Below are 17,755 nucleotides of genomic sequence, written 5' to 3'. Positions count from 1 at the left end.
GCGAGGAAACCAACCCAGAGTGCTGATGTCTGCTGGTGCTTCATGTAGCCAGTGCAGCCCATTAAAACATAACCATCTTAAGTGCAATTGTCTCTGTGTCAGCACTGTATATCTAAGGCTTGGTTTGCACATCAGCACTACATAGGTTAAGAAAATTTTCAGCATTATAGTTATAACGTATGCAGGTGTAAGTGAAAGTTATGTTTGCATATTGAACTTCTTTAGGTTTTTCAGAGAGAGGAATTCCCTACCTCCCTTATGCAATAACTAGAACCTCCACAGGATTCATCCCATGGTCCCCCCCTCCCCATGGCTGTTCAGTGGCCAGCAGAGAGCCTGGGACATAAGAAAACAATCTGGCTATGTTCCTGTAAGCCAGACACAGAATGCCAAAAATACCCTCTCAGACCTCTTAGAATGGCTTCATTGTTGTATGTGTGGCTGCAGGGATATAACCAGATGCTTCCTAAGTGGCTGTGTGGATGGGAGGCTTGCAGGAGGAAGGTGAGTTCTGCAAGAAGGAACAGGGGAGCAATATTGTAGTTCTTCCTGGGAAGTATTTCGCTATATACTTTCCAATGCAGGATTATGCCTGTATGGATCTGCATCATTTATCAATAATCAATAAAGTTTCTCTTCTTCTGTTAATTGTTTGGGATATGTTTGTGGGGTGGATTTAATTCAACTAAATGGTTAATATGATTCTCAAGACCAATTTTAAATTATATTTAAATCTTTGTCAATTCATACAAATGTACATATTAGGGAGCATGATTGCCTATCATCCACAAAACTCAATTAGCTGAAAAGTTATCTGGTGTTTACCAGCTAAAATGTGCATCAGGAGTGAATATGCTCCTACTAAACTAGTTGGTTAGCAGAGGGTGAACTCCCCCCCACCAACTTGGATAAGCATTTTTCACTAATCTGCTCTCACATCACTTGATTTGGTAGTTATTTTATATGTGGTAGCAAGTCACATTAATGATACAGTTGGCTCCTAAAGTAGGTCCGGACACTGTGTAGCATTCCATATTTTGCTGAACTGCAGTTTTCTTTATCCATCTTTAGCTATGCCCACTAGGACTGATGGAAGTTATAGTCCAGCAACATCTGGATGGACCACTCCCCACCTGTCCTGAACATACTGTTACCTGAATATATTCAAGTCAATATAATATAAACATCTCCAGTTGGGCTTCTGAATCCACACCTATACAATATATACCATAGCATGTATAAATAAAGAGCACTTCAGATTTTTTTTGCTGTTACCCTAGCTGGGGATAACTGCTGCTAGGATAAATGACATAGTTACAGGGTGCACTCAACTCCCATATTGCAACAAGTCCTTCACTGGTTGCCAGTTTGTTTTCAGGCTAGTGATGGTAATGATCTATCAAGCCTCTACAGCTCAGGTCCAGGTTACTTGAAGAACTAAGGTGCTTTGAGAACCAAGGAGGCATTGCTCTCTGGCCCACCCTCACAACTACATCTGGTGCAAATGCAGCAGAGGGCCTTCTCCATGGCTGCTCCTAGACTGGAACTTCCTTTCCAAAGAGGTTAAACTGGCATCCCCCTTGCTATCTCTCTGCTGGCAGTGAAGGCCTTTTTATTCCACCAGACCTTTGAGAATTAATTCTTTAGAGGAAACAGGCCTGCTGAACTTCTTTGTAATGGTTTATGTTTTTAGCTGGCCTTACTTTTTCATAGTTTCATTATTTTCTAACTTTTGTATGCTGTGAATTTTTAGCTATGTTTATTTTAACCATTGTAAACTCTCCTTAAGTCCCAAACTGGGAAAAAGATACATTCATGACTGCCACAGAAGATTGTAGCCACGATCATTATTAATATTAGTATTCCAATAATCATGGCCAGAATCCTTTACGCCAGTCATGAATGCGTAACCTAGAGTTCAGGATTTAACAGCTACATAGGGATCATGGAACTCCCCCATTTACCATCTAACAGCCACTGTGATTGACAGGTGTCTGTTCCCCTCTCAATCGGGAAGCAGTTGACTGATGTTTCCACCCCCACCCCCCTTGTGCAAGTGATCTCTGGTGGAAGGAGTCCTGTTTCTGTTTGTCTCACCAGAGATCACTTACAGAAGGCATGGAAACAGCAGCCAACGGCTTCTTGAGTGACGACAGGGAACAGGCCCACATCAGTCCCAGTGGACTGGGATTCACCATGCATCCATAAATCCCATACATCAGCAGCAACCCATCCCTTAGGCAGTTCCTGTTCTTTCTAGTGAAGCTTGTCCACTCTAGTAAAAAGGATCTAGCTTTTCAATGCAATTCTCTTTGGCCCTGGCCCTGTGTCAGGCTTTACAATTGTAATTCACATGTAAGCAAATTCCACAATTTTGGCAGAGAGTGGAGGGTTTTCTTCTCATCCCCCCTTCCACTTACAGCAGTCCAATTGGAAAAACAGCTAGTTGAATATTGTTTGTTGTATATCAGTATGATTAATACTGCATCCTTTTAAAATTTGAATTATTCCTACCTCAGGTCGCATCCCTGAAAGCCTACGAAACTGTGTGAACAAGGAATTCTTTGTCACAACAGCTCCTTGGTCAGTAATAGATCAGCAAGCAATTCATCCAGAGCTCAATGGTGCCACATACAGGTAAGATGGAGAAAAAGATTTCTCTCTCTCTCTCTCTCTCTTTAAAAGAATAACATTGGGAATTTGACATGCAACAATGGAGCTAAGAGTAAGGTTACACAAGCTCTTTAACATTTCTCACAAGGTGGTAGTCCCTCAACAGTCATGCCATAAAGGCTTCCTCCATAGAATATACATCTATTTCTAATCATAATATTATAGACAGCTCTGAGATGCCATCTCAAAAGTTACCACCTTGCATGTAGATCATATAACAAAGACACTATAAAGTGGTGCTTACCTGAATGGCTTTTTTCAAGTTTCGGGTGAATCTTAATTAATTTATCCACTTATAACATACTCCCTTAACACAATAAAAGGAGTTGCTGGAAGATAATTGGAACAACATCTGTTTGGAGTAAAAGAATATGCCAAGGTGCTCCTAAAGAAGTCAGAAAATTCTGTACGGGGCAGTGTAGTAGTAGTATGACAAATATAAAAACACTTACCTGAGAGTGACTCTGTGTGTGTGTTTGTGTACATACACCATGTATGCACACATGTGCACACACGCAGCCACGTATAATGAAATATTGTCCACCTGGTACATGTGAAAAATTAATTTTAAACAGTGGTGGTAGGAATGCTGTGTATGTTAAAATTCCAGAAAAGTCATGGGAAATGAGGAAAGGGTACAGCGCAGTGTTCTCGGCACTGGCAATCCCAGTCAATTCTTTGAATGATCTTCACAGACAATATTGTACACTAAGTGTATAATTTTTAAATAATTTGTGGGGATAGAATCCAGGAATCCTCCCTTGCAAGGAAAATTCCCTGTGTCCCTGACTTCACAAAATGATACAGCCATGGGGAGTAAGCAATTTTACCTCTCTGTTGAACATTTTAGAGGGCATCTGTTCATGCTTTTGATCCTTTTTAAAGTATAATTCACTTTTGGTTCCTTGAAAGAGGTTCATACATGCTAGCTTTCAAGCACCAAGCTATTAATGCAAAGGAGGGATTGACAAATGATTGCAAGTGAGCCTGTTTCTGGTTTGAGAACCTAGTAGCAATCCTACAGGTAGAAGGGATGATTTCCTTAGTGGAACCCCAATCAATAGGTTCCCTAGATGGGGTGAAGAAGAGAAAGATTAGGGATCATGTCAGGATTTCTCTTCACATCCCTGTACTCATACAGATAGTCCACCAGAAGTGTTTTAGAAATCTGTATTCCCATTTGGTGCACTCCATAAAGTTTCATGGCCTCAAAGGCACTATTGTAGAAATGATAAGTGGAAACCAGGTTCTGCTGAGTTCTTTGCAGATCCCTGCCAGAAATTGAAAGTAGAAATAGAAGATAAAAACAAAAAAGGAAGATGAGATCTCTTCCACATGAACTTATCATATGTAAAACAGGATTATACTTGGAGGAAGGATGTGTGAAAATTGGAGGAAGGAACATCAACAATTTAAAATATGTAGCTGACACCATAGTTCTAGCAGAGCACAGCAAAGACTTGGAAGGATTACTGAAGTCACTCAAGGAAGAAAGTACAATGGCATTTTTACAACTGAACATTAAGAAAACTAATATAATGACTGCAGGTAATTGATATAACTTTAAAGTAGAAAGGCAGCTATGAAGGAGGTAGACAAGATCCTGAAGCATAAAGGTATATCCCCGAATAGTAAAAGTAGGATGAACCATGCCATCATATTTCCTATTTCTATCTGTTTGTGAAAGCTGGACAGTGAAGAAAACTGATAGTAAGAAAATCAATTCATTTGAAATCTGGTGCTAGAGGAGAGTTCTAGAGATAACATCAGCTGCTAAAAAGGCAAATCAATAGTTCCTAGAGCAAATCAAGCATAAACGCTCCCTAGACACCAAGTTGACTAAACAGAGATTGCCGTGCCTTGGCCATATAATGAGAAAACATGACTTACTAGAAAAGACAATAATGCTTGATATGGTAGAAGTGAGTAGGAAAAGAGGAAGACTGGATTAGCTCAATCAAGGAAGCCACAGCCCTGAGCAAGGCTGTTGAGGACTTGGAGGTCTCGCACACATAGGATTGCCATTAATTGAAATTGACAGATTAAAAAGAGTCTTGATTTTTAGTTGCAAAAAGAAAAGTGTCATAGATCTGAAATTAGCTTAGTAAGTCAATGTTCTGTATTTAGTAAAATCTCAGTGTTTCTATTTATCAGCTCCAAGTAACTTCTCCTCTCTACTATTAGCAGAAATAGACTAAATTATGAAGAATGCCAGTTTCTTATAAATGTGTCATTTTATACAGGCAGCAGAGATTAGCTTTCAGTTTAGCAGAGCATACAAACTTTTCAGAGTATGCAACCTTGCTTATGATACGTTCTTCAGCGGTGAGAGGTTAATCTGTTGAAGATGCAGTTCTGTCAGAATGGAACAAACAGATTTGCAGGGTCACCTTGCATCTCTTCATTGCCCTTGTCTACATAACTGCTACATAAACATAAGACCAATGGTTTGGGTCTCATGAAGTGCAGGATCATTTCTACTTACACACACAAAAATTGTTCCAGTGGAATTTGGGGTTAGTTGGGTTGTTCCCCCGCTCCCCAAAGAAAGTTTACTTCTGTATTGTTGCACAACTGTGTTTGAAAGTGCCATCAGCTTTAAAACCATTCTGGCATTGTTGACATTGTGCAGTATAAGAAAAACTCTTGTATTTCCAGACTAGCAGCATGCTTCTTTAGATCATGACCTTCAACTATAACAGAACTTAGAAAAATTACTTTTAAAATACCAGTGGATCCAGTGAGGTTTGGTTTTATGACCGCCTGTGGATACCAAAATCTATGGATGCCCAAGTCCTATTATATACAATGGCATAGTAACATGCTAATCCCTTAAATAAAATAGCAGAATCTAGATTTGCTTTTTTGGATTTATTTTTCGAGGGTTAGTGGGAAAATTTTCAAGATGTGGATGGTTGAATTTGTGGATGCAGAATCCATGAATATGGAGGGCTGACTGTAGTAATTAAGTACCAAAGCTCTAGAAGTAGCTTGCTTTAGATTTCATTTAAAAAGTAATACGGTTTTATGGTGTTTTAAAGACCTGTTTGCTACAAACCACCGATGTTGCAAATCTTCTCTTCTTGCCCATGTTATTATCAACTAAACAGCTATAACAGCAAAAGCTCTGTAATTTTTAAATTTAACATTTACACTACAAAAAAAAGGTTTAAGTTACAGTGGTAATAGAATATCTCCATTACTACAAAAATGAGGAAAAATTGTAACTCTTGACTCTTCACTTCCAAACTCTCTCTGGTTACTAGTTACAGTAAGATCTGACACAACTGAAAGTGTTTATGCACCCTGACTTACAAGTATTGAAAGAAATCCTTTTTAAAAAGAAGGCATTAAATACTTAGAAGATACTGTATGAAGCTAATGAAACCAGAATGTCCTATTTGTTTTTCTTTACAGCAACTCCATAAGTCAGCCTGCCACACTGTTCTGCATTATGTTCCTTAGAAAAGGAGTGGGAATCATATGGCCTACCAAAGCCTGTTGTACTGCAACTCCCATCAGCCTTAGGCTGCATCCACACTGGAGAAATAACCCAGTTTGGCACTGCTTTAACTGCCCTGGCTCAAGGCTATGGGATTCTGGGAGTTGGAGTTTGTTGTGGGCAGAGCGGTGCCAAACTAGGTTATTTCTCCAGTGTGGATGCAGCCTCTGTCAGCATAGCCAACTGTGAACTATATTGAGAGCTGCAGTCCAACATCCATGCATTAAAGGATGCATCCTCAAAGTCAAAATATTTGTTGCCCTTAAGACATCTAATGAATTAACAGAAGAGTTAACAATGTAATTTGAATTCAGATATGTTTTGATGTCAGTAAAACAGATGCACAAAAAATATACATCCACCTTTGGGATGTTCCTCTAAGGCCAACTGCAGCTGCTGGAGTGTGTATTCTGTAACTGATTGAAGCATGCAGGGGTTGGAATAACATGAAAACAGTGTCGTAAAAGGTAAATTGTTGACAAGAATAGTAGTTTGTTGGATTTTTTCCCATTAAAATCAAATAATCACCATTAAAATATACTTGGAAAAGCACAGACAGACTTTGCTATCACCAGGTATGGTACATGGGTTGGCAAAGAATAAAAATGGCCTCAAGGGGCTGCTTTGTTGCCGCTGTTGTCCTTACTTCACAATCTACTTGCCTTACAGAATGCTGACGTACTGATCATCTTGTAATTTAGAAATGATCTCTTCCTAGATATCCACCAGGCATGGTGAGCGTCACACCAGGAGGGATCCCGGCAGCTATGGAAGGTATCATCCCAGGAGGGATTCCTGTTACTCACAATCTTCCGACAGTGGCGCATCCTTCCCAAGCTCCATCTCCTAACCAGCCCACAAAACACGGGGACAACAGGGAACATCCAAATGAGCAATAGCGGATGATTAAAACACACTCCTATTTGGGACCAAGAGACATTTGGGAAAGAGAAGTTACACACAAACGGACAGGAATTTGATACAAAATTTGTAAGGTTGCTTTTGGACTGACGCATCATGATGTTCCAGTGTTAACTACAAAAATATATATATAGGAGTCAAGACTTGGGGGAGGGAGGGGAAACCCAGAAGTCACCTGCTTACCGAAGCACTGAAAACTAGGATTTGATGATGCATAACTGATCAGCTTCTGTTATCGTGTGTTTAAGTTTCCTTCATCTTTACATCAATCACAAGAATAATGTCTATTTCTTCTCAGTCCCTTGGGGAATATTCAGCAGCTGATCGAAGTACCTGCTGCTTAAAATATGTCCAACAGTCCTAACAGATATTAAAGAGGAAACCCATCTTGTGACTTCAGCCCTTTCCTTCCTCACTTACCTGGCTCCTCCTTGTATAGGCTGAGGAAAAATAACCCAGAGATGGGGAGAGGGGTTTGCTTGTTACAGTTATATATGGCCACTAATGTATTGGAAGGATGCTACTCAAGCTTAACTACAGCTATGTAGGTCAAGGGAGAGGAAAAAGGCCCATGTTAACTAGCTGCCTTTTGATTGCAGAAATGGATGCTTCTCCTACAAGATACACTTAATAAAGTAGCTGTACATTCAATAACACACGCTGATGATGCAAAAAAAAAGTGTTAAGTCTCACATTTATACTCAAATATATTTTTCTGTTTTAAATCCACAGCTATTTTATTGAGTGGAAAAGTCTTGAGCTGGAAAGGGTTCAAGAATAATGTTGCATTTCCTTATGTCTCAGGAAAAAAAAAACACTTTTTATGGTAACTTGTCAGACTGTATGAACAAAACCCACTTTTTTAGACATTGAAGTCTTCTTTTCTTCATGTGATATTTTATACAAGAACACTTCAGAAATGTGTTATTAGATGTGACTGATTTTAACAAATCCTATTAGATTTGTATCAGCTAGTTACATGTTATATTCATAGTCTTTTGTGAATCATCGCCTTTTTGTTGAAAAAGATGGCCTATTCTGAGCCTTTGTATGGGTACATTCCCGTTTCTGTGATAAAAGTTTTAAAAGCTGTCCCAAACAAAACAAAAACAAAAAAAAAAACAACCAATGGCTACCAGAAGTATGTTTTGTTTTAGTGTGTTACCGTTACTGTATTTGTTTATTGTAAAAGTGGACATATAGCGTTCAGTGCAGTTTTCAATAAAAAGTGACAATTTCTATAATTTGACCTGGACCAGGCCCTCAATGTTCTTGAGCCTGTAAAGAATGAGAACATACTTTGAAGTTGTGTCTGATCTGAGTAAAGGACAGTAATTATCAACCTAAGAATCCAGTAAGAGTCACTGAATGGTCTGAAAGCCAAAGTGGACTATGACTTGCCAAGATTTCTATGCTCTCCTATAGCCATTCTAAAAACCTGTGCAAGTAGGTATTCCCATTAGGGAATGAAGTTCTGCTGGAGGACCAGAAATTATCTGAACAGTTTTAGCCAAACTCCTCACAACGTATAGATTACACACTGACAAATAATGCTCTGCTACATTATCTGGCACTTAGAACTCTACACTAGACGAGGGGATAGTTTTCTTCCATGTTCATGCTCTGTGCCCCTCATTACAATCAATCTGTATTTGGAGAATTTCTTTTTATTTGAATGTAAAATCTACTAGCCAAGAAGCAAGAGAGATGCAAGGGAGCACAGGGAGCCAGGAGCAGAGCAAGAGCACTTCCTAGCCTGTACAAAGCGGACTATGAGACCCACAACAGGCTGCCATTGTTTCTAACATCTATCTGTTCTGACAGTGTTATGTAACATTGGCAAGATCTAACAGCTACAGTTACACATGCACACTAGGACCTTTGTAAAGTCAATCTTCTCAATCCCAGCCCTCTCCCCCACTATCCATGCTTATAAAGGAGATGGCAAAGAATTAAGAATGTATGTATTTGACACATGTGTAAATATCACCAATCTACAAAATGTGGAAAGCTGTTAGCAAGAAGCAGTAAAAGAATAGTTCAGTTTGTCTTTCCTCTTTCCATTGCAATGTCTGGCTGTGGGAATAGCATATGTAAGGGGAAAAGTACAACCTGAAAACTATGCAAAGGTAGTTTTACCACAAGCCTAAACTCAAACGATGCCGGCACACACCCCAGCACCAAAGAAGTCCAGTCGTGAGGTTATACAATTATTTGTAGCTGATTTTGTATTAGTAAGATTAACTTTCTTGTCCCCTTTTAAAGTGAGTTGGCTGTTAAAAAACTGCTGAATTCTAGAGGCTAGGGAAGAGCAGACACAAAATAATGTGTTGAGACAGAAATCAAAAGCAAACCATTGGTACAAAACTTGTATTTGCTTTGTTTTAAATTAATGGAAAAGCACATTACCAGCTTTGAACATATTCAAGGGAGTCAACTTCATAGCTGTGTCAATGATCTAACACTGCAATTATGAATAACTTACCATAGACACCAGTATAGAGCAATCAGGCGGAGAACATTGGTGAGTTACAGAGAACATTTAAGAAGCCACACAAATGAAAGTGAAATAATAGAACATTTACACTGGCATTAGTGACTTTTATAAGCTGCTACTATTAGAATTTTTGTTCTTAAACCAGGCAGTGGCATTCCAGATACGCTTAATTAATGTGGATGAAAACAGACACTTTCAAACAAGGTAACTGCATCTGAGACAGGCTCATCTACCACCACTGAATGTGCTAGGAACTTCTAGCCAAAATTTTGGCTGCTTGGAGGCAGTTAACATATTACTTCCAGGTACTAACTTGAAGAAAAACTCGCCACTTAAAATAAAAATCATACCCTTTGGGGAAATTTGTTGAAATCCAACTCCATATAATAGCTGTAGTTTTGAAAATAATCTTTTAAAATGTGTAAATTAACCAATTTAGGAATATATATGTGTGTTCAGAAGAGACAGGTCCACTGCAGTACAACAAAGCTTTGAACAATTGTTTTGCCAAACCACTGTTGGTGTAATTTCTCTTCTAAAGAGATTGCAGAATTTGTGGTCAGTAGTAGGCATAACAAAACTATTCCTCTGGGCAGGAGATGTTTTGTAAAGTTTTGTCCAGGTGGAGCTACACTATGTACCCTCACAGGACTTCCCTTCCTCCTCCTCTTCCTCCTTGCTTCATTTAGTGGCCAATGGAAAACAGTGGACAGGTACAACAATATCATCCTCTGGAACCTCCAGAGGAATTTCAGGAAGTCCCAGACGATGACAATGTTGTTGTGACTCTGGAAAAAAACACCTAGATGCTTCTCTGATGCGTCCAGCTCTCTGTCAGCTACAAAATGGCAGGGGAGAAAAATGAGCCCTGCAGAAATTTTGATTGCTACATGAAGGAATAAATTCCTCCCTCTGCATAAAACAGAAAAGTTTAATACATTGGCCAAACTTTCAATTACACCCGTGTATGTCACCAACAGCATGTGGGCCACCGGGGAAGAAAATCATACAAGTATTCAAAACCTGATGTATCTCTCTTTCCACCAGAAAGGCAAACTGTCAAACAACTGTGAGTGTAAGTGCTCTACTGAAGCACCACACATTACTATAGAAAACCAACTAAAACTGGAGCTTAACCTTTGGTTTTAAAAACACATTAGTGATACAACTTTGACAATACAGTTTAACTTAAAATGTGCCAAGTAAAGAAAAAGGGGGGCTTGGTTTCTCACAAAGTCCTGTCAGGTGAGAGGGTCTTGCATAACTGCAATCAGTATTCAAGGCACAATTACAATTGACTTGGTATGTGCTTTCCCAAGCTGGAACAGCTGTTGGTACAATCTATAAAAACACCACAGGGATGTGCTGAGACTAAGAAGTGACTTAGACACTTACACATCTTGTAGGAGTGAGGATATGAGACAATAAAAATTAATATTTGTTTTTAATCCCAGACATAAACCAACTGCTTTCATCTGATCGCATTAAAAAAAACCCCAGGCTTCGTTACTGTAATGGAATAATATGGCTACTAATTTAGCCATCTCCACCAAGTATGGCAGCACAAATGAAAGTAAAACAGGTGTATCTCACTGAAAGCAGCTATTTAAGATAAAATTTGGGGGACAACTTGCATCATTTCAAGTAACTACCTCCTCCCATACAATCCTACCCATCAAGCTTATTTTACTGGTCCAGGGATGTGGGGTTTTCACTGTGATGTATGTAAGGTAGGCAAAGAAGTATGGTACTGTACTAACTTTACTGTATGACTGTATCTAAAAAAAATTAGGATTGTACATTAAAGCAGAATCTGTTACCAGAAGAGAAACCCAATTATTCTACTGTTTAGGGAATTTTAACCCATCACAGGTAAACATGCATTTTTACTTAATAATGTATGCATGCACTGAGAGAGAACCAACGACAAAATACAAACACACAGAGACACACACAAAATATGCTTGTGTCAAGAGGTGGGAAACGGTTATATTAATGCATTTCTTCAGTGTTAGTACCTTAATGAAATTTCAGTGGAGATCTGTCACTAAGATTATTTTGTTGGCGAGTTTGCTTTCAACACTAAGCCACATTTAGAAAAGCAGCAAATTCTGAAGAGTTCCAGGATTGTTGTTTTGTTTTTTACAACTATGTAAAAAATATGTATGTATAACTTCTGTCCAGATTCTTCAACAAGGATATCCATTTTGCAAGATATTCCTCGTCTTATTTCCACCATCATTAGTCTTCAAAAAGTGCTTAGCAGGATCTGCTTTATGCATACAAAACTATTCAACCTTTAGTGTTTTTTAAAGTGAGGTTTTGGATAGGCTATACCCATTCAAGATAGCATGGCTAAAGTTATCAAGTATAATAAAAAGATTTTTCTACTGGAGAATATATTCTGAACTTATACTTTCAGGAAACTTACATATTCAAATGTGGCCACAATCAACATGCAAAAAATTCCAAAGTTTACATACCAAGAAAAGATAATATACAGTACTTAAAACAAACTTCAGAATGAAGGCTTTTAAGGAAAACGGCCAAAGTGCTTTCTCACTCGATTTTAATGACCAAGGAGAGCTCCTCAATGGAGGCAATTTTAACTGGCATTGGGAGAGGCTTGATATAAGATTAATTTCTACTGTACAACTCACAGCAATACCGGGTTTGGACAAAATGCAGGTTTCTTTAGTTCAGTTTAGCAAATTCACACAACTGTTTAGCATAATAGCTTTCTGAAACAGTACTTCTTTGACTATTTTAAGTAGGCTGGAAGGGAAAAAAATAGTACCCAAAATAAATGATACAAAATATTAATGGACAGCAGAGAAGCCTTTACAGAAAACAAAATCAAAATTCATTGTCCCTTCCATAGGGTTTTTTTCCCTTTAATATTTCATTTTATTATAATGGGCACAACATTAACTCAAATCTTAATAAAACAGTAAGTTTGTTTATACTTCTGACTTACTCTGGATATATGGCACCACCAACCCAAAAAAAAAAAAAAAAGCCACATGATCTGACCTGGGCATTAGCAAGATTTCATATGAAATGGTCTTTTACTGAGGTGTGTCAGAATGCTCAAAAAGTGATGCAGAATAACCAAGTTTTACTTTAAGCCGAAAAAAGAAAAAAGAAAGAAACAGATACTCATCTATGATGTGCTTTTTAAGTGCCCTTATTCAAAAGAAATTTCATCAATAATTTTAAGATGCTGGTAATACTTTTTCCTATTACACAACTTTCTTACACAACCACATGCGGTACATTTATAGGCAGATGTACAATTGGAAAGAAAAATGCTTTCTGTCCTGGTAATAAAATTAGGGCTTTGTTTTCTTTTTTTCCTTGTTTTTCTTTTTTAAACAAATGGTAGTCCAATCGACATAGCTGTCTTCACACAGCCGAAGAGCTTCTGAATTCTCCCCGTACTGATTAAAAATCCTGGGCAGGAATGCTTCCTGCTAGAGAATTGGGTCATCTTGTAACAATTTGCTAGACTGCACCCCAAGTGCTGGGGTTGTCACCACACATTATATGCAGCCAGGTATCTCAATTTTGTCATTCATCATCATCGTCTTCATCTTCTTCTCCATCTGAAAGGGATGTGCAGGGGCGGATCTGTCTATACCGGTCAAGCCATTTCTCTACCATCTGTGTTACCAAGGGATGGTTGCGCCGGCGAGAGCTTTTCTGCATAGCTACTAGGACTCCCCCCTCGGTCACGCAACAGTCCAGCCACTCCCTGAGCAGCCTCTCCTGCTGTTCCTCATTACCAATCTTCAGGAAAAAAACACATACATTTAGAACATGCTTCTGTTCAAATCCATTCACAGCTTTAAAAGGACTTGCGCTCTGTGGCTTTGTAATGCATTAGGTATGATGTCCCACCAAAAATCGCTTGGCTTAGCCTACCCGGATCCCACATAACTTAAGCTTCCTGTAAGTTTAATATGAAATAACTACCAGATCTGGGTTTTATAAACCCAGAAATTTAAAGTAGATTAGAAAGCCCATTCTTCCTGTAGTTGTGTACCAAAGAATTTAATTTAAAAAATCAATTATTTCTACTTCAACTATCTCTGTAGTTCTGATCTCCTTTAATGGGGATGGGTGAAATGGAACGGCTTGGCTCAATGTTATTAGGACATCTTGCAACCTTTAATTTTAAGTTCCTAGTTAACAAAATGTAAATACACCATCCTAAAAAAGCCGTGGTCAGGATCCTCAGAAACTTTATTACTGCACCTGTCATGCTGGGAAATTTTTTAACCAAGAAGTCACAGTAGTTATTCTGCTCACAACCCCTTCCTCTGTTTTCTGTAACTTTTTTCAAATTATTCTTCTGTAAGATAGCTATACAGTTAGTCCACATTCTCTAATGTACAGATTCTCCATCTAGGCTTTCTTCTACTGGCATCATGTCTCTGGGAGCTTATTCAACTCCATCCAAACCACTTAAGTTTTTCTTACCTCTTGAGCAGACAGGAAGTGTATATGCAGCAGCTTCCTTTCACTGTCAACCAATGGTAAAAAAGTAATAGTAACATCATCATCAGTATTCAAGTTAGCACCAGCACCTCGATTGCCATAGCCATCATTCTCCATGGCAACCAAAGCAGAGAAGTGGCCCCTTGTGTAGCCCAAAGCAATAGGGCTTTTCCAACAAAAACTCTGTTCCCATAACAAAGGCAAATATACACCTAGAAAGGAAAGGGAAGAGTGAAATGGTAAATCAAAAGAAATATGGACACTAATGATTTTTAATTAAAATTTTCATTTAAAGTAGGACATTGAAGCAGCATTACAATTCACATGTATTTATTTAATGGTTTTATATCCTGCCTTTCTCCCAAAATGGGATTCAAGGCAGCTGTCAATATACATATACATGTCAATGTACCTTATAATACAAGATAATACCTGCATCACACCAGGAGGCTAAGCCCTTTTTTTATTAGTGCATATAAAATGCAATTTTATCCTGATGGCATCTGCTGGCCACACAACAAACACTCCCTTGCTAAAATTTGCATTGAGGAGACTCACAGTGGCATGGGCCCCAGATATAATTCCAAGTTAAATGGCATCAGAGAGAGGCAAGTAATCTAAGCATTCCATACATGCCTTCCTGTCTCACTGTATAAAGGCTTGACTACCATCTTAAAATATCAAATGTCCTACATGGTTAAAGAAGTGGAATAAAGTCTTATTTGATTTAGTGGCAATCAACCCAGTCCCCACAGCCTTTCATTATATATAATTGAATTGCGCCCGCCTTCTAGAAACATCAGAAGTTATTCACAGAGACTTCAGCAAAACAGCTAAGCCAGGAACGTGCCCTGCCTTGAGAGAGTTTAAAAATAGCAGTGAGTAATCCAAGTGTATATGTAGCATAGCAACCCTTCATAGCGAACTACATCCAAAGTATTTGTACACCTTCTGCATGCTTCTCAACAAAGAAAAGATCATTGGATCTTCTGAAATCAATGAGCACTATTTTATATTCTCAAAGATAAATATTTGTCAATGTAGTTAACCATGTAACAGTTTAAAGTATGGTACTGTGAACACTAGAACCACCTGCAGCCAAAGGTATGCTCACATAAATACTGGCTTCACTGTGTATTTTATATTCTAGATCTTATACTGGAAGTGTTTAAAAGACACAAAATCTAGAATAACAGTATATCCTTGCCACCTAGATCTCTTCTGATTTTCTAAGGAAGTGCCTCCATCCTTTCAGAAGCCGCCTCCCTGCAGGAGCAAACAGGTACAGCATTTCAACAAAACACAACAGCATAGTTGTTTATCTGGCACAGATAAAGAGGACTTCCAAATATGAAGGTAGCAACAGCGCATCAATATGTTTCACTGTTATGACTAAAAGTCTCCATGACAGATCTAATTTCTTTCAACTTCCCAGCATATCCTAGTTCTGTTGTGGGACTTGCCATGTTCTCTCACTATAAGGCCAAGAAAAGAAACTTAATCCCTTGAGAGGAGCCACATTAGTGATATAGCTCTGTTGGATCAGATCAAAGGCCCCTTTGGTTCAGCCAACCATTTCCTACTGCAAACCAGATGTCTGCCAGAAGCCTATAGTGTGGCTATAAGGGCAAGAGCCTTCACCTACTGTTGCTCCTCATGATTGGTATGTAAAAGGCATTATGACTTTGCTCCTGAAGACTGTAACATGCAAATAAAATTTTACCCCAGTCCTTCACCTAGTTGTCTAAATAAATGTGCAAAACTCTTTCTGCCTTGAGTCCTGGTTTTAGGGGAAAGGTGTGGTATAAATAAATATGATGGTAACAAGAACAACAACTCATACTTCATATTTCATTATCAGTTCTACTGAAATTACTTGTCAGCAAAGCGTTGTAAATTACCCATTTAACTTGAATTCAAAAGAATTTAATTTTGAGAGTACATGTTCAGGATTTTACTCTAAATCTGTCATCAAATACTGGGATAACCTTAACAATTTGATCTACTTTCTCTGAAGATGCCAGCCACAGATGCTGGTGAAACATCAGGAATAAACTCTTCTCGAACATGGTCACATAGCCCCAAAAACCCACAAAAAACAATTTGATCTACTATTTTTCATTAGTTAATCTTGTCCATATTTCAACAGATGTCAATGTTTTAAAAACTGAGAGACAGAACTTAATTTAATAGCAAAATGTCTGGCAGAACATTTGTGAAAAAGTATCAAGGGAAGGAGCTAAATACTGGTCACAAGCTTTTGAAAGTGTGCATTTACAACAGGGGTAGGCAACCTTGGGACCTTGGGACCGGCCCCAGCCCGGTCCTGCCGCCGATTGCCGCCGGGGCCTTTGGCGTCTCACGCGAGGGGCATGGTGGGGCAATTGTCTATAGAAGCCTCAGAAACGTGCATTTATCTTAACATTTTTTTTAAAATCAGCTAATTTTTTTCGCGTGTCCTCCATTTTTTATTTAAAAAGTGCCCTCCATTTGAAAATTTTGTCCTACATTTGTCCAGGTTTATTTATTTATTTAAAAATTATTTAATTATTTATTTTTTGGCTTCGGCCCCTCAGTTCTCTGAGGGACAGCAACCCGGCCCCCGGCTCAAAAGGGTTGCCTACCCCTGATTTACAAGGATAAAACAGCTACACATTTTCAAGCCTAGTATGAAAGACTTGGCTTAACCCTGAATGCCTTGGAAGACAAAGCAAAACACTGATGGAGTTCTCAACTTCTCAAAGGACACTGTTCATCATTGGGGTTTTTTGTGGGTTTTTCGGGCTATGTGGCCATGTTCTAGAAGATTTTCTTCCTGACATTTCGCCAGCATCTGTGGCTGGCATCTTCAGAAATGTCAGGAAGAAAATCTTCTAGAACATGGCCACATAGCCTGAAAAACACACAAAAAACCATGGATGCCGGCCATGAAAGCCTTCGACTTCACACTGTTCATCTTTTAATGATAGTCCTATCTTTCAAACAAGAGGAAGTTAAGTCTTTCTGCCTGCTTCACTTTCTTGCTAACTAAGTAAAAGAAGTGAATATAATACCCACTTTATGTCAGAAGTGAGTTTCACTATAGACTATCTACAGCAGAAGGGCAGGGGACAACTACCTGCAGGGTCCAGTTTTTACATTCCTTCCCAGCCACTGGCACACCATCAAATTCAGGCAGGCACAATGAAGCAACATGACATAATTTCTGGCTACCATTTTAGCCCATTTTGTCCCCCCCCCATTCCCATTGGTGTGGGGGTCTCTGGGGGTTTGCTACATAAATCACAACATATATGGGTAACTGGAGGGCATTTTGGCTTGGTTTTGATGAAATAATTGTCTCCACATTGAAGGGGATAATTGTAATGGAGAGGTCAAGGACACAAACATGGGGTTCAAGGATCCACACTCTTCTGATTTATAGCAAGAGAGGTATACTGCAGGCCACAGGTCCAAATGTAGTCCTGCTCAGGTTCTCCAGGTGGCCACAACCATTCTAAAAGGATGAGATGACTTTCCTGGCCCTTAGGTTTTTGTTTTGTTAACTGCCTTTGAGTCGACCACAACTCATGGCAACGAGACATCTCATTCTCAACCACTCTGCTCAGGTCCTGCATGTTCAGGCCCATGACTTCCCTGACTGAATCTAACCATCTTAATGG

At 38.9% G+C, this 17,755-nt stretch overlaps 2 protein-coding genes across 6 annotated transcripts in view; one reads left to right on the top strand and one right to left on the bottom strand.

The window, feature by feature from the left end:
- The window catches only part of CTBP2 (C-terminal binding protein 2), a 273,592-nt gene extending 261,777 nt beyond the window's left edge, over positions 1-11,815 (top strand). For 2 of the 3 annotated variants that reach the window (XM_089510115.1, XM_089510113.1), the window contains 2 exons: positions 2,520-2,637; positions 6,894-11,815. In XM_089510115.1, coding sequence (XP_089366241.1) covers positions 2,520-2,637; positions 6,894-7,074 — 299 coding nt within the window. In that variant the 3' untranslated portion in view covers positions 7,075-11,815. Of the gene's footprint in view, positions 1-2,519; positions 2,638-6,844 lie in introns of all 3 variants that reach the window. The other variant, XM_089510114.1, reaches the window with a different exon arrangement.
- Positions 11,816-12,145: 330 nt separating this feature from the next.
- The window catches only part of ZRANB1 (zinc finger RANBP2-type containing 1), a 53,416-nt gene continuing 47,806 nt past the window's right edge, over positions 12,146-17,755 (bottom strand). For all 3 annotated transcript variants that reach the window (XM_089510117.1, XM_089510118.1, XM_089510116.1), the window contains 2 exons: positions 14,076-14,305; positions 12,146-13,382 (listed from right to left, as the gene is read on the bottom strand). In XM_089510117.1, coding sequence (XP_089366243.1) covers positions 13,164-13,382; positions 14,076-14,305 — 449 coding nt within the window. In that variant the 3' untranslated portion in view covers positions 12,146-13,163. The remainder of the gene's footprint in view (positions 13,383-14,075; positions 14,306-17,755) is intronic.

Source organism: Sceloporus occidentalis, unplaced genomic scaffold (assembly GCF_023333645.1).
Source record: "Sceloporus occidentalis isolate IW3139 unplaced genomic scaffold, rSceOcc1.0.p SCAF_2, whole genome shotgun sequence".
In the NCBI taxonomy this organism is placed as follows: Eukaryota; Metazoa; Chordata; class Lepidosauria; order Squamata; family Phrynosomatidae; genus Sceloporus; species Sceloporus occidentalis.
This window is presented reverse-complemented; position numbering and strand designations above follow the sequence as displayed.